This window comes from Lytechinus variegatus, chromosome 14 (genome assembly GCF_018143015.1).
Source record: "Lytechinus variegatus isolate NC3 chromosome 14, Lvar_3.0, whole genome shotgun sequence".
NCBI lineage: Eukaryota > Metazoa > Echinodermata > Echinoidea > Temnopleuroida > Toxopneustidae > Lytechinus > Lytechinus variegatus.
Genome location: NC_054753.1, coordinates 24,587,165 through 24,608,525, shown reverse-complemented (window position 1 = coordinate 24,608,525; position 21,361 = coordinate 24,587,165). Strand labels below are relative to the sequence as shown.

The window sequence follows — 21,361 nt, the reverse complement described above, 5'->3', positions numbered from 1 at the left end:
GCTGGCTCTTCCTGCATACATTTTGTACATAGTGTTTTTGTGGCTCAACTTACTCCAGGAGGTGGCGCAACTTACCCAACAGATGTAATGGGCCGAGTTGTGCCATTTGACATCGTTTTTTTCAAATGTCACAATGACTTTCAGTGTGGTGGTAGAAAGTTATATATAGGTGAAAAATATTTCCCAAGAATCAAATTTAAAGGCAAGGTACTTATTTGTACAATATTATTATTCATGTAAATTCTAACATGCAAAATGCAAAAAAGTGTACCCGCCTTCCCGTACGAAGAGGTGACATGCTACAAACGTATAAGATTATATATCAAGGCATTGGTAATGTCACTGATGGCCTGTTCTTCACATCAACTCTACCAATAAAGCAATGCAACATGTGGTCATCACAACAAGCAGGGCTGCGGAACGGTTTTGAAAGGGGGGGGTGACTATGTTAGAAATCACAATCAGATTGTCATTTTTACGTTCTTGAACTGAACTCGTTTTGGGGAAAAAGTGCGCGGGGGGGTAATGACTATTGAGGGCTGAAGCCCCGGCCCCACGGCCCCTGAGAAGACCGAGTGCGAGAGAAAACAATTAGTGTTAGAGTGGTCAATAACTGGAATTCTTCACCGGATAAATCACAGCATAAACATTCAGAAGTTATGGTAGTTTAATGAGCCCCCCCAAAAAAAAAAGAAGTAGGGGCCAGACATGCATGGGGGAAAAATGTAAAGAAAGATGCGAGAATTAAAAGTTCGACGATCGCGCGAAATTTCTAAAATTTTCAATTCCCAAATCTAATTTTTTTTATTAGATTTTATTATTATATCCCTCCTGTTTCATTGGTCTTAAAAATGGGGGAGGGGGTGTCTTTGATCCTAAGCGCCCCCCCCCCATCTGTACGCCAGACGGTCAAGGGCTTCAACACAAAACTAGACAAATTTCGGTCTGCATGGTGTTATGGTCATGCATTGACCTTTACCACATTTGGTACAACACAATCATAAGCACTGACGCAGAGTGGGAATTCATCCAAGCTAGGAAGACAACGTACAAGACAGAATAGGAAACTTGACTGCAGAAACAACTCCTTTTCTGGTTTATCCAGTAATAAAGATAAGGTAATTAAACTCGTTTGGATTATTGGATAAATACGAATCAAACCGAGACGTTAATGAGTCTTTTTCATAAAACTGTTCCACACTTGCAAGAACAGTAAAAAAAAAGTACACTGTAATAACTGTGGTGTTAAAACTGACACCAGTTGGTGTTAATAGAGGACCACATCTTGAGGTGTTAAAAGTACACCCTAGAGTCTGAACATAACACCAAAGAGTGTAAATGTGACAACCAAATGTGTTGTAGTAACACCTATAGGTGTTAAACTATACTAACACTATCAATTTGACACCAGTGTAACTGGTGTGGTCCTCTATGTACACCAGTTAACATCAGTAGTTTTTGCTGTGTATAATACCAAAGGTATTTTGATTGATTGTAAGTGAACTTGTTTTATGTGCATTTGTTGCAATAACAAATCTTCAGGACGAGAAGATAAAAAGACAAGATCTTGAATCTCGTCAAGTCTACTAAAATCTAGGACGACGAGATTGAGGATCTTGTCTTTTTCTCTTCTCTTCCAAAATAAGTCGACTTGACGAGATCATGGATCTCGTCTTCTCCTGACGAAGTTGACTTGACGGGATTGGAGATATTTTCTTCTTCTCTTCTCGTCCTGACGAAGTTGACTTGACGAGATTGGGGGTATTGTCTTTTTATCTTCTCGTCATGACGAAGTTGACTGGACGAGATTGGGGATATTGTCTTTTTATCTTCTCGTCATGACGAAGTTGACTGGACGAGATTGGGGATATTGTCTTCTTATCTTCTCTTCCTGACGAAGTTGACTTGACGAGTTTGGGGGCATTGTCTTCTCTTCTCGTCCTGACGAAGTTGACTTGACGAGATTGGGGATATTGTCTTCTTCTCTTCTCGTTCTGACGAAGTTGACTTGACGAGATTGGGGGTATTGTCTTTTTATCTTCTCGTCCTGACGAAGTTGACTTGACGAGATTGGGGATATTGTCTTTTTATCTTCTCGTCATGACGAAGTTGACTGGACGAGATTGGGGATATTGTCTTTTTATCTTCTCGTCATGACGAAGTTGACTGGACGAGATTGGGGATATTGTCTTCTTCTCTTCCTGACGAAGTTGACTTGACGAGTTTGGGGGCATTGTCTTCTCTTCTCGTCCTGACGAAGTTGACTTGACGAGATTGGGGATATTGTGCTCTTCTCTTCTCTTCCTGACGAAGTTGACTTGACGAGTTTGGGGGCATTGTCTTCTCTTCTCGTCCTGACGAAGTTGACTTGACGAGATTGGGGATATTGTGTTCTTCTCTTCTCGTTCTGACGAAGTTGACTTGACGAGATTGAGGATATTGTCTTATTATCTTCTCGTCCTGACGAAGTTGACTTGACAAGATTGGGGGTATTGTCTTCTTCTCTTCTCGTCCTTACGAAGTTGACTTGACGAGATAGTGGGTATTGTCTTCTTATCTTCTCGTCCTGACGAAGATGGCTTGACGAGATTGTGGGTACCGTCTTCTTCTCTTCTTGTCCTGACGAAGTTGACTTGACGAGATAGGGGGTATTGTCTTCTTATCTTCACGTCCTGACGAAGTTGACTTGACGGGATTGGGGGTACTGTCTTCTTCTCTTCTCGTCCTGACGAAGTTGACTTGACGAGATAGAGGTTATTGTCTTGTTATCTTCTCGTCCTGACGAAGTTGACTTGACAAGATTGGGGGTATTGTCCTCTTATCTTCTCGTCCTGTTGAAGTCGACTTGACGAGATTGAAGATCTTGTCTTCTTATCTCCTCGTCCTGACGAAATCGACTTGACGAGATTGAGGATCTTGTCTTCTCATCATAAATAAATTCACTTGACAAGATCGATGATCTCGTCTTCTTGTCTTGTCTTCTTTTCTCGTCTTCTTGTCATCTTTCCTCGTCTTCTTGGCTTTCCTTGTCTTCTTGTCACCTTGACTCTTTTTCTCGTCTTCTCATCTTATCTTCTGGGGGCACGTCTAAGCTTCCGTAGACGTGATATTTCGGGAAAGTTCATTTGAACATTTGAAGTGAGATCAGCAGTGTACATAGTGAATGATAATGAACTCAATCGAGAACCTTGTGGAACGCCAAAACTCAATTTAATTCAATCATGGTTTATTTCGTCTAAAATCAATACATGTTACAAAGCCAGAAGGCTGAAATTAACATGTTTACAATAAAACGTTTACAAGTCATGGATAAAAGCAAAAAAATTGCTATGTACATAGATTAAAGAGTAAGTGCACATAAAAATTAATTAAATATAATAAAATAGAACGAAAAAAAGAAATTCAGTATTAAAAAGTGATGAATATTAGACGATTAAAAATTCAAATATCAATTGGATTGAAATGGAGACAATGGCAAAAATTTCACTTGATTTCAAGGGTATGAAGGTAAAAATTTATTTAGAATTTAGTAAATCAATGAAATATGGTATTGCACTTTTTCGAAAGCGATCTGTTTTGCATTTTAACTGAGCAAAGTTTGGAACACTCCTTAATGAGATTGAGACATTTTTCCTCTTTGGTAGCCAGTTATTACAGTGAGGGTTTTTTTAAAGAGATTTAGCAAACTCCAAACACAGTATTTTTCGTCTTCAAAAGGCACCGAGATCATCAGAGAGAACATATATCTTTTATATATTAATATCTACTCGCCAGGTATGACCTATCCACATATGGACAAGACAATTTGTACCAAATCGGGTCTCTATATAGCCAGCGAGAGTCATGTTTTCTTATTTTTTACAGATCCACAGGATACGTAAAACAAGATCCGGGGGATCGGCACGATGGCGACTGATTACGAGTATAACATCACAGTTGAAGAAGCATTTCATTTCCTGCACGACGTCCTACAGATGGAGTGTACAGAAGCGTGGATCAAGGCCAACAAGGTCTCCTTCCTGGGAGAGTTCATCAAGGGTATGCTCTACCACATCCCCTTCCAGACAATCTCAGGGATCGCAATTCCTGATGGGAAGCGTCAGTTACCATCGGCAGCCGACATCAAGACAGACATCTTCTCCAAACTAGGAGGCTTATGTTACCAGATCAACTTATTCTGCTGGATGCTGCTGCGTGCTCTTGGGTTCGATACCCGGTTGCTGACATCCGATGTCTTTGGACAGAAAGACTACCACATCGGTATTATCATCATTGGCCTTACTGGTTGGAGTTCCAAGCATCTACTAGAGGTCGGGTCCAGCTATCCATCTCGGCGACTGATCCCTCTAGATTTCGAACACTGTTCGCCGGAATATTTTGATTCCTATATGAAGTATCGGTTCGTCCGACGAGGGGAGGGGACGGTAATCTTCCAACATAAAATCAACACGGTTTCATCGTTGGCGCGCAAGCATCCTGAATACATCGAGGGTGAGTGGTTTTCTTATATCTTCTACAACATCGAACGATACTTCAGTGTACCTCATTTCAACTCTACAATGACCAGTACCATGACTGTTGTCAATGAAGACGAATCCGCTCTTACAAGCTTGCGTTGCACGGCCTACCCCAACGGTCGTCTCGTCTGCATCAAGGATTCCAAACTCATGCTGGAGGACGAAGGGCAAGAGGTGCAGTATTCTTACTTCCGGTCTCGTGACGACTTTCTAGAAGCTTTTCAGCGCTATTTCCCCCAGTTTACGGAGAGTATGATCCGAGCCGCTATGAAAAATATTCAGTTCAAACTGCCATAAACTTTTAATTAGTAATCAATGAAAAAAATGAAATTGTTTATGGATATTCGGAAGGGCTTAATCAGTCAGTCTCTTGACAGGAATTGCCTGATCACCTTCCCCTTTCTTTTACCAACATGATAAAGCAAATTTAAATTGCATTTTCATGTTTATGCAATGTAAAAACTGTGGTGTTAAAACTGACACCAATTGGTGTTGATAGAGGACCACACCCTGAGGTGTTAAAATAACACCCTAGAGATTGAACATAACACCAAAGAGTGTAAATGTAACAACCATAGGTGTTGTAATAACACATATAGGTGTAAAACTAACACCACAAATTTAACACCGGTGTAAAATAACTGGTGTGGTCCTCTATGTACACCGGTTAACACCACGGTTTTTTGCTGTGTAAAAGGTAATTATAGCCTAGGTAAGATTATGTGCATTATAATCCTAAGTGAAATCGTGGTGATGGTGGGGGATCCAAAATGGTAATGGTTGATCACACTGGCATACCTAGGATTTTCGATAGGGGGCAAATTTTTTTAAGGATATTTCGTCCGCGAAAAAAATTTGACAAGCAAAAAAAAAAGGTCTTCAGGATCAAAAGAGGGGGCACATGTCTGTTGTCATTTCAATTCTACATTACAATTTATTAATTTGGGGATCAGCTGTGACTCGTCAGGGGGGGGGGCAGGGATACGTCCCCTGCATGTGTCATGACTGGTCAGAGGGGACAGTCAGTCATTCTAACTACATGGTTTCTATTTTTTTTTTGTTAGTCGGGTCCATGGTCTTATTCTCATTCATAATACATAACATTCTTCTCCACTCATAATCATCATATATCATCCTCATTGGTTCACCTTTCACCGTTGGTTCTTCTACTTTTTGCTCTTCCAGTCCCTCATTCTCTATTGGTTAAATTGATCATATTACCCTTTTTGTGATTTTTTTTATACGTATAGCAAGGTCTGGATTTCCGTTCAATAAATCAGAGCATCACTGGACTTTATGTTGTCGATCTCTTTATGTCGGTTCTTCAGTAAAGCTGTACTATAGTAATTAAATTTCCGGGTTTTCATGTTGATTTGGTGCTTCCCAGATACCATGTGTGCTTTGATTGAGTTTTCTTGTTTATGAAATTGTTTGAGTGGTGTACACAGCAATTCTGTGGTGTTAACCGGTGTACATAGAGGACCACACCAGTTATTTTACATCGGTGTTAAATTGGTAGTGTTAGTTTTACACCTATAGGTTTTATTTCAACACCTTTGGTTGTTACATTTACACTCGTTGGTGTTATGTTCAATCTGTAGGGTGCAATTTTAACACCTCAGGGTGTGGACCTCTACTAACACCAATTGGTGTCAGTTTTAACACCACAGTTTATACAGTGTAATCCTTGAACAATCGGCCATCTCATAATGCTTTGCGTTTATACAGACAATCCACATTCGAAATCACATTGGCTGATTGACCCAAGAGGGCCTCTCGAGGTCTCTTTCTCTTTTTTTAAACACAGCGTATATTGTGCCAGCTTATCGCCGGCTTTTGATGTGATTTGATTTTGATATTTTCTTTTACATTCATATTATTCATGTATACATTTTTCATAACATACATGTACTAGTGTGATTTTTTTTACATGAATCGAAGATAAAGTATAAAAAAAATTCTAAGATAGGTATACAGATAGATAGATAGATTATAGAAGGACTGTCAACATCATCATCATCATCACAAGCAGATTGCTAAAAAGTAAAGTACAACTCTAAATGCAAACTCGTTAAATATATAAACCAAGTAGCAGCATATTTTCTAAGTGAAAACATCAGTTCTGGCATGAACACTGTAAAAACGCTGTTTAAAACTTTAACCACGTTGTTTAAGCCCGTTACTCAACAACTACTGTTTAAACTTTTTAAACAACTGTTTCAACAAGTTGTCTAAAAAGTTTAAACAACTTGTTGTTAGAGTGACAGTATTAAACAACCTGCTATTTTTTATAACTGTTAAGATGATCTGTTTTGTTCAACCTGTGTCCTCTAAAACTATAAACCAAGATGTAGTATTAAAAAGACTTAATGAAAGAAATATTCTTTTATTTGATTATTCTTGTATATTGTAGTCTAAGGAGAATGATCCATGCAGTTAGCTTGTGTGAAAACACGAAAATCAAACAAATCAGTGAAAGATTTGAGAAAAAAAACTGAGCCATGCGAAGAAACTTTTGAGCATTTGATTGATGAATGGACCTATGGGTCCATGATTCCTGGCATGACATCACCACGTCGGGTTTATGCTTCGGAGAAACGTAATAGTTAGACGCCATCTGTTGACGAAAAAAAGTTGTACAAACCCCCACAGAGATTACGTCCACAGATCATTGAGAATTTCCCAAATAATCCTTTTTCTTTCATTTTCCACTTTATTTAACAAGTCAACTAAAAATATATATACAAAAAATCCAACAATATTTATGTGTATAATGTGGAGAATCCCCGATCCATCATTGACATGAATGAATGTACGTGTACAGTTAATTTATTAATATAGGCCTACAATATACAAAATTACAAAAAAACACGAATAGACTGCAAGCAAGGCAGTCTGAATAAAAAAAACACCATATTAATACTTAGATATCTGAACGACAATGTAATAAAAAAATAGAAGGCAAAATGGGAATGGATGGGGACGTAAAAGGAAAAGCTGGCTTGGAAATATTGAAGAGATGACAGGCAGAAAGATAAACGAATGCTGTAAGATAGCACTGGATAGAGACAGATGGAAAACTATGACATCCAACCTCTTTAAAGAGAAGGAGCAGCGGTAAGGTAAGGCATATGAACGAGCCCAAATTCAAATAATAATTAAAATAATTATTTTAGATTTTAAGTTAAATTTGATTGATCACGAAAAAAGTGACTTGTCAGTCATGTAATTTAAATTAATTTATTTTAGCATATTCAACATGCTGAACTTTTTTTTTTTTTGGGGGGGGGCTGTTGATATACCAAACCATAAATCATTTTAATTTTTCTTAATTTCATCAATACAGTGAATATTTTTTACCATCAAGATGGATTGAAAACATTGATTTGTCCCCAATAATTTTGACAATTTAGAAAACTCATGGTATGCAATGCCCATGTTTAAAATTCATTGGAAAGCACTATTAAAATTAAAACCACTTAGCTTGGCATTAAAAATGCTATTAAATATACAAATTGTCAAAAGCATATTTCAAATACTTTTTAAAAAAATTTGCCCCCCCCCATCCGAAACATGGATTGATGCCCCTAAAAACATACATTTGTAATAAAGAGAGGAGGAAATAAGAAAAGAGGATAGAAATTTAAAAAAAAAGAATAGAAAGAGATGCATGTACGCAAGAATGAGCTTTATCACGTAACGTATTTAATTAATCTAATTCCTTCATGCAAAGAGAAAATACAATTTGTTTTGAAGTAATTTTTTAAATGGCTGAGGTAAAACAGACACTATCATGATGCTTGTTGAGAAATTGGTCTACCATACTTATTGATTGTTTTGAATAGAACATAAAACATACCATACGACTATGCAACTTTATGGTTGAACGCCATCTTTTGACGAAACTGAGAAACCGCACTCTTACATCCCTTTTTTTTTACATCAGAATCTAAATATTTTTCCTTATATAATTTTATTTAATTTTTTTAAATACACGTGTAAGGTAGTTGATTCATTCATAAATAAAAAAATCATAACTTTGTAGAGATATTTCTACTGGACGTATCAGAAAACAGTAAACACGTCCAAATTTCATTAATAAAATAAAAGATCATCTTAAAATAAAATCTCCTGAAAGTAAATCTCATTAACATTCTAATTGAAAGAGGAGCTATAAACACCAATTTATAACTAGGCATAAAAAATGCAAAATTGCGAATGGTTCGTGCGCTTTCATGCTAAAACTGGGAATAAAAGAAATTACAAAAGTACAATTTTTATTATCTCATTATTGTAGGGTCCATAACCTGGTTTGGCCACGTTGAGGCAGTATTCGAATGCATTGAAATAGATTTGTAAATCAATTTTGATAGTGCAAATGTTTATAGGATCACAGAGGTAGTTGGCCATTAAAAAAAACTGTATATGTGAATTCTTTTTTATGATATTATTTTTTAGCTGTTGCAGCTTTAAGGAATTTGCCTTTGATACACCTTTGGCCTTTGTCAAATTCCGCACCATGTATTTCTATTATCTATACCTGTGTCCTGTCTTTATTCTATGTATTTTGTGCATTATCATTTAACTATCGTTATTTAAATTATGTTAATGGGATATTAAAGAGAATAGATTAATTGAAGTCACAATTTACCTATTAATGATCAGTGGAAGTGAGCCCTCTTCTACTTATAATAATAATGATGATAATAATAATGATGATAATAATAATAATAATAAAAATAAATAAATAATAATAGTAATAACAATAATGATGATAATAATGATAAAAAAAATAGAAATAATAATAATGATAATCATGATAATGATAATAATGATGATGATAATGAAAATAATAATAATTATAATAATAAAAATGATGATAAAAATAGAAATGATTATAATGATAGTAACCATAATAATAACAATGATGGGCATTTGTATAGAGCCATTCTAAATTCATCGAAATACCATATACCACTACATAATATTATTATGTACTCCTGCTTGAGCTCGAGCTGCCTTCTAGCGCTCAGAGCATGCAAGTAATTCATCCTATCGAGTACCAGTTCATCTCACCTGTGTTGAGTGTAGCACAATGTTGGTAAATTTCTTGCTGAAAGAAATAATGTCATGGGCTGCATGGGTTTCGAGCCCACGACCCTCCAGAGTCAGAACCACTAGACCACAACGCCCAAATAACCGTGGTCCTAGAAACTTAATTTAGCATTCAGTTATCTTTGATAAACAGACATAAGTTGCTTTTTCTGTATATGAGCTTCATAATTATTTCAACGATCTCTCCTCCAATTTGGTCACTTCTCGCAGGCCGAGCATTTTCAATGTTGTCAATAAAAAGAAACAAGAGAGAGAGAGAAAGAGAGAGAGAGAGGGGGGGGGGGAATAGAAAGAAGGAGGAACAAAGATAAATGTCTTGGTACAAACAGGCCTAACTAATGGATGTTACGCCCCCCCCCCCGTATAAGTTTTTTTTAATCCTTATAGGTTTGAACCATTGGGAATATTTATCTTCATAATATTTGGGGATAGAGAGAAGCAATTAAATACATTCCCAATAAAAAAAATCAAATAACATTTTTGTGCCGATGATTAAATTAGCAGTATAGTTTCATGATTTGTTGATCATAAGAAATGATAATAATAACAATAATAATAAAAATGATTATACTACTAACGGCGAGATTGTGATAATGACTGTAATGATAGGCCTTCATGTATCATAGTTATGATAACAATGTTATTTATAATGTTATAAAAGATAATATTACCAATGGTGATGATGTTAATTATTACATTTTAATGATAATATTGATAACAATAATAATAACAACAACAATAACAATAATATTCATAATGATATTATCAAACAATGCATAAATGAATTAAAATGAATAAAATATGTTATATTGTGCAATTTATTAAATGGAGGGGAAATTCTGAAAAAGAAAAAAACACAAATATGATGGAGGGGAAGAAATAAAAACGAGCTCGAGCAGGGAAACAACATTAGATGACAAAGTCTCTAGATGTTATCTTGTAGAATGAGCAGGAGGAGAAATTATATGACACATTTTTCCCTACTAGAAGGAGGTACAAGTATTGTTGTTTTGTTTTCTTCCTTTAGTTTTATTATGAGATCTCCTAAGAGATCTGGAAAAATTGCTACAGCCGACGGTATTTCACGTCGTCAGAGCGGGGTATTGGGATAAGTTTTCAACTAGCAATAATCGCGCCTCGGATAAACCTCATTGGCTACGATACTGCCTCTGCGCAAAGATACTACGTAAGGTGTATTCAGCATACTCATACTTTACAGCGTCGCATAGTGTTACAGTGAAGTAAGCGTCAATATGTTGAATATCGCTTCTTTTTACATCACTAGTACTTTTACACATCAAGTCGAACTTTGCAAAATACATGTGCTATTATTAAACTAACTAATAAAATAATTTCTCGTAAATCTTTCCTAACACAAGACATTTGATCAGAATAAAGGTTCTAATTTTCACTCGTGCACTCCCAGTGCTTGAATCGATTACAGAACGTTCCGGAGGAACAGTGCATAAGATTTGAATGGCAATACTGCGCACCGTACGTACAGTGCACCGTATGCGTGTATTGATTCAGTGTGCTGTCGAGCTGTCGTGGCAGCAAATATCGAGCGTATTACAATGACTCCATATTCATTTTGTATCATTCTAGCATGGACCTACCATTTACAAGCACGTTATTATGAATATCTATTTTATGATGATGATGATAATGATTAAATAGTGATGAATCGATTATTATGGAAATGATTATGATGGTGAAAATAATAATAATAATGATGATGATGATGATAATAATAATAATAATAACAACAACAACAATAATGCTAACAACAAAAGTAATCATAAATATAGTCAAAGTAATAATACTGATAGTATATTGTTTCTTCTTTATTTTATTGTTATTAGTATAACTTTGGTATTGTGACCAAATATTGAATTTAACTTCTATACTTTCTACAGAGTAATTCTCCATAGATCCATACCATGTAATTCTCCATGTTTTTTTTTACTAATAAGTTGAATAAACCAAATTGAACTGAACATTATCATTACTATAATTACGCGGGGGGGGGGGCAGTACTGTATAGACCCATTTGGATTAACTTGCCTGTCATGTAAATTTAATTAATTTGATCTATAATTGTGTGTATCATATGATCCATTGTTTCTTTGGAATGGATATTGATACATTTGACAAAAGTTCACAACAACAATATAATTTTAATTGCTTTATATAGGCCTATCCAATAGTAATACTTTATAATGTATCATCTTATTTCTTGTACTTTGATATAACTCCTTTTCATAAGGGTGCTGAGGGGATTGGCCTATGCGTATGCAGGCTCCTTTTTCGAATAATCAATATTTTTGTACTTTCTTGAATTGTCATCATTATTATAATATTGTTCTGGTGAACAAAATTAATCATAATTGTGTACACTGCACACCCGACTATGTTACGTGTGCGAACGAACGATAGCCAAAACTCGATCTTCACTTTAACCCATCTAGGTTCTCACGCAGCCGTTTTGCTGAGTTAAACCCGAAATAAAGGCTGTTAGTTACACAAAACGGCTGTCCAATCTGAAGCCTAGCTTGGGAGTCATCGGTGAATCGAACCGGAGTGACATTTCCTCTCATCGGCGACGCCCATCACGTGACAAGAAGCTGTGACGTCAATGGTTTATAAGCGGCTTTATTTCATTACATGTTTTGTCGGGTCGTCGATAATAGCATGGAGTTATACTAGTATAGCGTTCGTGCCTGCGTGGATTTGTAGTTGAAATTCATAATCTATCTGTGTGAGGCTGTTGTTGTTGTTTGCGACGTGTCTATTTCTTTCTTTTGTAATTTTAGATATTCGACTGTTTGATCCCGCCAGCTAACGCTTCTACAATCGAATTTGGGATTTGTATAGGATTATACTGATAGACATCATTATAAAAAAAAATAAGTACTCACTGCGGCTAGATATTCCAATCTACGTGTACATGTACCATTTTTTTTCATAACTTCAATAATTATTTCTATTTGACGCAAAATCTTATTTATTGTTGTGGTTTGTATACAATTGGACTTGCGGCATGAATGATTTATTTGCAGTGTCGTGGATTTTGAAAGAAGAAGCAAAAAAAAATGTGAAAATGGGCATTCAGTTTTCCGTTCTAATTAAAAAAATACGGACCTATTAATAAAATTTGAACGAATGATTCCACAACCACTTTATACACATTCATACAACGGGATTTTATGGTGTCATTGTGTAGGAAATTTTATGACTATTTTTTCATTATCTGCTTTGATCAATCTTATGTATGAAGCACCATTTGTGAAAACGGTGGAAAATTTTCATGTTTATTAGTACCATCGATTTTTATTGTTACATCAGATATGATTATAAAGTTATCTCACGGCAAAAAGAAATCTATGCTGCAAAACTGCAAGAAGATATCAGCCGCCATGTTGAATGTGGCAAGAGATTTTTTTTTTGCCTTTGTTAAAACGTTTGTGAGCGCGAAAACTCGCTTGTGAATTTCCGAGATGATCCCTGAGGTTGTTATGTCCGAACAATGGTACAAAGAAGCAGGGCATTCACAATGTTCCATTTAAGGCTGCTTATTGCTAGTCGATAATAATAATTTTCTTCCAACAATACAGAATGGATTTTATTATAAATAAGGGATAGAGAGAGAGAGAGAGAGGGGGGGGGGTACTTGCGGAATAAACACACACACGCATAAACACACAACGATTTTGCGCGGCTCTTCACATAAATAAGCCGGGAATCAAAGTTAACCCATAACAAAACGACTGTCCAGTGAACCTAATAAACAAAACTCAAATGTAAAAGAACGTACAAAACAACAAGAAACTTCTCGAGCTATCTCTACAAAGTCATCATCCACTGAGCAATATTTCCCTTCGTTCTATCCGATCGTACGATGTTAGGGGTTTACGCCCTGTGACTGTGCGCATGCGTTAGTGTTGAGTCAATATGCGGCACAAGGAAATGAAACATGTCCTCTCTTCAAAAAGGTGAAATCGGTGGTCATATTCCCATCTAATACTGACACACGCCTGGAACCAACACAAGGAATGTTTTGGGTTATTTTTCACTTAGTCTTAGAACAGAAACATCAGGGGAATTGAGGTCTAAATGTTTTTTTTTTCGAGGCATATGTCTTTGTCTATATACCATAAATAGGCCTTACATGTACATACATAGGCCTGCAAAAATACAGAAATAATAATAAAAAAAGATATGTATAATTCCATTTATAATTTTGATCTCGCCATGGACCGACTACACATAACGGTTGCTTTATTACTTCGTCTTTTCATATAATACAACCAGGGAAGTGGGAGGTTACAACTGCAACCAACGGAGGGTGTTTCTGAAATCACATTTTAGTGAGCCAAAATTTATGCAGGACACTTTTTCATTGAACGCCAAAATAAATGGAAATAAAATACACGCAAGCACTCCGCACCCTCTTCCACACACGCAAAGAGCGTCAAAGGACATCTTTTTACAACAAAACATCATCATACACACAGACAACTCGTGATTCAACCTCCATGATTCAAGACACAACACACACTCACATACACCATACAACGCACATACCCCTCGCACTCATTAAAACACAATGTATTATAATTATACTAACTCCTTGGTAAAACCAGGGAGTGCTTAAAGGGATAGTCCAGGCTGGAGATAATGATATCTCAATAAATAGAGTAAAATTCACAAAGCAAAATCAGCCCGCCTAATGAGTATTCATGACGATGTGCATATAACTGTTTCCACAAAAATATTGATAAACTTTATAATTCAATAACTTCGTTATTTGTCATCCGATTTTGATGAAATTTTCAGTACTTTGCTCTGTGAATTTTATTCTATTTATTCAGATATGGTCATTTTCAGCCCGGATCATCCCTTTAATACTATATACCGCAGCATAGAGAGGGTAGTCTGCAGGCACAGACACTTGGTTTTGGCCTTTTCGCAATTAGCACAGTACAGAGTCTCTGAAGTCGAGAGACTACGTTCATGATGTACGGTGGTTGGCTGGGCGTCTAGTCTTTGCTTTTCACCCGTTATTGGTTGAAGTGTCAAATGAGTCTGTACTTGTAGACTATTTCGAGATGGTGTGTGTGTGTGTTTTAGTAACCTCACTCCTCAGCTTTTCTCTCTCGCTCACACCATACACAGACACACACACCCTCACACACAAAATCATAATACAGTGTGCTTTTGTGTGTGGATGTCGTCGGTGAGCAAAAAGTTTTGTTTGGTCAATGTTTAGTGGCTGAATCTTCACTCAGCTATTTTTCCACCAAACGTTCGCTTTGTCCGCCTAGAATCCACGGCCTTAACTCCCCTTGGGCCCTTATTTAATGGATTTTTATCTCCCATTAAAGTCTTTGCCGCTTACATTTTTCATGCGAGGCAAGAAGATCGCTCCAAATCCAGCAATGACGTCAGAGTTATTTGCAGCAGAAGGAAATAATATTACTAACTCCATGATAACTCAGTATGTGCTTTATAACCATACTCTCCACTCCGTCGCTTTGCATTTCTGCCGAGGTCATAAGGTGTACTGTTAGGGATTTCCTTAGAAAAGCTGTATTTCGTGTGATATTGTTAAACCGAGATAAATTATAATATTCAGTATTGGAGATGGAGACCCACATTTTTCTCAAACAATATTGACAGTGGTATTTTATTTCATTAGGTCTTAATTGATAACAAATGACTATTGATGAATGGGGATAAGTTCCAGCTGTAGGCCTATATATTCACCTCGAACCCTTCAGTGAGAAATTTGCCAATGATCTAGAATTTCAGTTTGGGAGACCAATAATACTTCTTCGTACATTTAAATATCCACAGCATTGTAGAGAACAAAAATTGGCCATGGAGGTATGTGTTAATAGCTCGGAAGCTCCATGGATAGGCTTTGGGATAGAATTACTCGTAGACGCAAAATATGGCGACCATAACACACATTGCAGACTTGACAATACGTTGAACACGGGGTTACGTGTGCTGCAGATAATGCCTGTTGCAGTGCAGTGTATGGTATAGAAAGATAGTAACGGGAAGTGACTGTTTTTGTGTGACTTCGACGTCCATATTGATGCTTTGGTTCTATACTCCCTTTTCCTTACATAGGGGATCGGGTCTGATCGATCATCGATGAATGTAACATTTTTCTTCATCGAAATTTTATTTCAGTCATTGTGTACACCCAATCAAATCCCTTATGCACATCGCCTATGTTGGATAAATTTTGTCAGAACTCACATCCATCGTTTGATCACTATAATCGGATGGGGGGGGGGGGGTGATTCTCACTCCATGGATCTCTCACAAAAGCTGTCAAGAGTTTGTCATAATAATAGTCTGATATAGAATACTAAAAGCAACATGGTAACTGACGCCGGGTATACAGTCAGAAACAATATAAGGAATGAGTAACAGATTATCTCTGGAGGAGAGATGGATTGACAACATTGGTCTATGAGAAGAAAGAGCGGGAAAAAAAGTTTACATTTTGCTTAGACAGATAAAGAGAGACATTGAAGAATAAAGAGAGAAACCAGACTCCAATCTGGATGGTCCTCGCTTGAGCTGACCGGTCGGGTAGGATAAATTTAGCCCCAACCATCACTTCGTGAAATGTCACGGGTTCAGAGTGTATTCTCCGTGATCAAACGTTTTAAAAGTGATGATAAAAATTGCAACTAGTATCGAGTTTAGATACTAATAATGAGTGATTAAAACAATGTCCTCTGGAAAAAATTACACCTAATCATAATAAAAAGTCGTGAATATCAGTAATTTTCGTCAAATCACTCGGTTAAACAATATTCGATATTCTGTGATTTCAACGCTTATGCAATTACAGGTCTGCATCCAAAGACTAAGGTTACCGGATAGTCAAGCAGTAGACATTGAGCTGTGACGCACGTGGAAGCTGATTGGTTGAGAAACAGAGATCATCGTTTCCCGCTTCCCTGGCGATAACACTCGTAGTCTGGTACCTTTCAGTCCCATGTCTTACTGTTTTCAAGCATGATGAATTTCCAATGTCAACCAAATAATTTTTGCCTATGAATATTCAAACTCAGATTGTTGTCAAAATCATAAATGATAAGGTAGAGAATGCCCAGACAAGTTTGGCAAAAATTATGTTAATGGTGTATTGTCCATAAAATCGACTCGAGGTCAATTTATTTTTCATCGTGGGAGTGATTATATTGGGTCTTTTACGTAGACTAATACTTGATCGCCTGCCAAATTACTCAGGCCTCGCTCACTCTCTCAGGGGCGCAGAAGGGAAGAATAACAAGTTTAAAGGGGCACTCCGTAGTATGGAGAAAGAAAATGACCTTGTGCATTCTGAATACCGACACTAACTTAAAATAAAAACCGTTAACAATTATCTTGTTGCTGAATTCGCTTTGATGGAATATGGTGACAGAAACACAAGTATACAGCGATTGAACGCATTTTCAAAGCCAAACTATTCATTTTGCTCGTTGTAAATCAATTAAAATTTAATCATGCAGTACGTTATCTTCAATCTAAATTTCATTGTAATTGTTTTCTGCATTGCGCGCTCCATATATTTTTGAGTGTGCGCAGCATGGACATGCAATTCCGTGTATTATATTCCCATCAAGTTTTATATAAATACACAAGAAACATTCTTATTGCTGTTGATACCGTCGAAAAAGCTAGCACTGTATCACACGATCTCGACCATCTTCCCTTTCATTTTGTTTTAAACTCATGCAATGTTACATCACGCGAGTATATGTGTTTGTATCAAGATTACTATAATCTAAAACAAAAATGCAATGTTTTCCAAGATACAAGTGTAAGAGATTAAAATTTATATGGGTGGAGTCGATTTGCAAGCCTCCTTTCTTTTGGCATTGCAAACCATATGGATGTCAACGCAAAAGGATGGAAAATGATGGATGTAATGCGAGAATAGAAGACGGTCCCTGAATGAGAGTCGTATGACGGGATCATTCGGACTGTCTTGAGTTTGGATTATACCATAGAGCCTATTAACTGTTAGCTCCATGATTATACCATGAGGTGCGCTGTGTGTGCACTTCAATATTCCGAAATACGGCCCGGATTTAATGTACCCGCTAATGCTCCGTGGTAATCGACCTGTGCAGTGGTACATTGTATTGCACGGAAAATTTTCCATCTGTTCTTATCGACACGAGTGGCTCCCGAGTTTTTTTTTCAGATTGAGATCCGACATTTTTTGCTAGCAGGGGGTCGTGCACTGGCTCAGTCATGGGATCATGGTATAAAAATAACAAAGAACCATAACCTAAGCTTTATTATCAACGACAAAATGGATATTTAGGCATATGATGTAGACTTCAGTATTTTCTGTTGTTACATGCAATATGGGGCAATATGGCTTCTCGCAAACAGCAAATTATGCACTCCCAGTCAATAGCAAATAACATGTCACTACCAGGCAATTCGCCTTTGCCTCTTAGCAATAGCCTCTTACCAGTGATGAGGCCGTATACCATTAATAGTGGAAACCTTAATAAAACGTGGATTAAAAATGATTTTCACTTTGCACATGAAGCAAAATAAACATAGTTTTTTGTGTGTGTACAAGACAATCGCCGTGCGATTTCCTCTATGTATATTATAGACGTTTATTTTTGACTGCTTACGTTGGAGTATTAACCTATAAAGAAAAGCTTGTTGATGAATAGACTACTATACCCCATGTCGTATTCATTGTGGACAATATGGAAGCCTTTATAATTGGATCATAGATAGAGCAGAATTGCATTAACATTTACACTCCCTCGCTTCCCTGCCCTGCTGCCATAAACATCATGTCACATGACAAGAAATGGCCGCCGCCAAAGCTGAACCGCCATAACTGCATTCGGCTTGTGCACGATCGCTCTATAGCTCTCCGAATTCGTACTCCCAGATTCAGCATACAGTACACTAGTGCCTGCGTACTAGTATTCTATAAACTGTAATTAGTTTTCAAGGACAGATCCAGTTCATAACCGCGTAAAATATTAACGTTGTGCTTTCGCAGTAGATTAACGTGCACTGGAAGCAAGGCTGTATAGGTGTATATAATCTTATGAAATAAATGAAATGAAATATGATAATACACCATATGGCTAAAAATCCACTGGTTTATTAACACTGTAAAAACTGTGGTGTTAAAACTGACACAATTGGTGCTAATAGAGGACCACACCCTGAGGTGTTAAAATTACACCATAGAGACTGAACATAACACCGAAGAGCGTAAATGTAACAACCAAAGGTGTTGTAATAACACCTACAGGTGTAAAACTAACACCACCAATTTAACACCGGTGTAAAAGAACTGGTGTGGTTCTCTATGTACACCGGTTAACACCACAGTTTTTGCTGTGAATGTTAAATATATAAGGTTTATATCAATGTTATTATTTCATGTGACATGGTCGAAAGAGGTATGAACATATAAACCAAACATGGTTGTTGTTCTTGCATTCTGTGAGAAAATAAATCACATGTAACTAGAAATCAGTTGGCAAACCGGCTCTCATTATTGTTGTGTTTACATTTCTCATATTGCATGACTTGTCATCTCAATCATGCGTAGTTTGATATACGATTGATTGTGACGTTGCATGTAAACAAAGGAAATTTTTATGAAATCGCGATCAGATTGGAGTAGAAAGGATCAAAGGAACATGGTCGAGAACAAAATAAACGAGACATTCTTCTTCTTGAAAATAACAGTACTGTATGGATTTGCGTGTGTGTGTAAAGAAAGAGGAAAGAGGATTTTTTCTTTCTAATTCATTTACTGCTTTTGTTTGTTCTCCATTCCGCAGGAGAACACGACTTTTGCCTATTCGGTGGTCTTAAGTTTGTGTTAGGCCTATTATGTTTCATTTTTTTGTTTCAATGTCAATTGATGTGACTCTAAGTATTAAATCAAAATATATAGAAAATAAAAATAATAAAGGAAACAATACATAGGCCAAGAGTTATGATTCAAACAATACAAGAACAAGAAAACAACAAATGCAGGTGAATAACCCCTACACATCCCCCCCCAAAAAAAAATCCCGACAAAATTAAGACACGTTTGCGATCCTGACAATGATCATTCGACCAAGAAGTTCCTTCATTCGACCTATATACTTTGATAACGATAGGTATTTGAATGTAGGATTTCATACATAGAAAAGAACATATATATTACGATTGAAATTTTGGACGACCAGGCGATGTTTATATATATATATATATATATATATATATATATACATGTATAAATCTAAAAGGTATATTTAATACATGTAACTTGGGCCCCAGGGGGCCGTTTCATAAAGCTGTTAGTAAGTTAAGAGCGACTTTAAGAACGACTGGTGAACCTTTCTTACGTGCTAAATAATCACCAATGAACATTAATGGTGAATATAATTTACCATGAGAAAGGATCACCAGTCGTTCTTAAAGTCGCTCTTAACTTACGAACAGCTTTATGAAAGGCACCCACCAGGTGAACTGTATCGAATGTACTATAAACTTCAAAGGATTAAAATTTAAATTAAAATCTCAATTTTTTGTTAGGATTCAAACTAAATCCACAACCTGATTGGTCCCTAAGTATACCGTCCACTTGGAATTATTTAAAAATTCCATTTAGAGTACATACTTCGATCAGTTTAAGTTTATGAGGTAAAGAAGACTGGGACATGCATCAGGGCCTATATACATACATTCTAAAGTACTATCGAGAATATAATACAAAATATTTATTATGTACAATAATTAATGTGCATGGAGCAAGAATGAGAAACCTTGCGTGCGACGTGTAATCTGCAAGATCTAGTGATAAATAACACATGTCTTTGAGTCATAAGTTATTAATAACCTTCAACGTGGCAAGTGCGGATTAGTGTACGATTCAGACCGCCAAACTATTATAATTTCCGTTAATTTCTTTTTTTTCTGCACGAGTATCGAAAATAACAACATGTACAGTGTATATAGGCTTACAGTGGAAACAAAACAAGCGAAAGATAGAAAATGCTTAGAGTGATAAAATCAATATTTTTTTTTTTCAAACTATATAGACCTATTGAGTAATAACCCCTCTTAAAATATATCAGTTTGAATTGGAATATTTCACGTTATCAAACACATTTTGCTAAAAGAATACAATCTGATATTAATTTTTCAATTTCAATTTATTTTATTTCATTTTCAACAGAACAAAGTAATATGGTCAAAATATAGTTGCGATGAACCTATACAGACAAAATAAATTGCGGCATCTATAAGTAAATATTTATATATATCTATAAATTGTTGACGATTATAAACCAACAAAGTTTTCACTGTCGAAAGATATCAGACAATGCAGGATTTGGAGGGCGGCATTTTGTGTGGATGTGTCTCTTGCCAAGGGTTATTATTCCGGCCAAAATAAATAAATAAATATAAAAAATATTTCATACAGCCCAAATCAAGTTGCACGGTCGGATGGGGTGTACAAGACATACTCCAGTCCAGTCCATTGATATAATAAATATAGGCATACATGGTGAAAAAAAGAAGAAAAAATAATCAAAGAGTGCACAAAATTACCATAAAAACAGTGAGGATTTTGTTGTCTAAGCGTCAAGTATAACTTGAGTTAGCAATCACCAATAATTTCCGAATTTGAGGGGGCCTGGGCGGTGAGTAAG

The 21,361-nt window shown here is 36.3% G+C and overlaps 1 protein-coding gene and 1 non-coding gene across 2 annotated transcripts; one reads left to right on the top strand and one right to left on the bottom strand.

The window, feature by feature from the left end:
- Nucleotides 1–986: 986 nt before the first annotated feature.
- Nucleotides 987–4,996, top strand: LOC121428015. The gene is made up of 2 exons (XM_041624594.1): nucleotides 987–1,118; nucleotides 3,865–4,996. The coding sequence occupies exon 2, from the start codon at nucleotides 3,906–3,908 to the stop codon at nucleotides 4,812–4,814; it is 909 nt and encodes a 302-aa protein (XP_041480528.1). The 5' UTR covers nucleotides 987–1,118; nucleotides 3,865–3,905; the 3' UTR covers nucleotides 4,815–4,996.
- A 5,676-nt stretch (nucleotides 4,997–10,672) lies between these two features.
- Nucleotides 10,673–10,813, bottom strand: LOC121428241. The gene has a single exon (XR_005971763.1). It is a non-coding gene; the product is annotated as a U4 spliceosomal RNA (small nuclear RNA).
- Nucleotides 10,814–21,361: the final 10,548 nt, after the last annotated feature.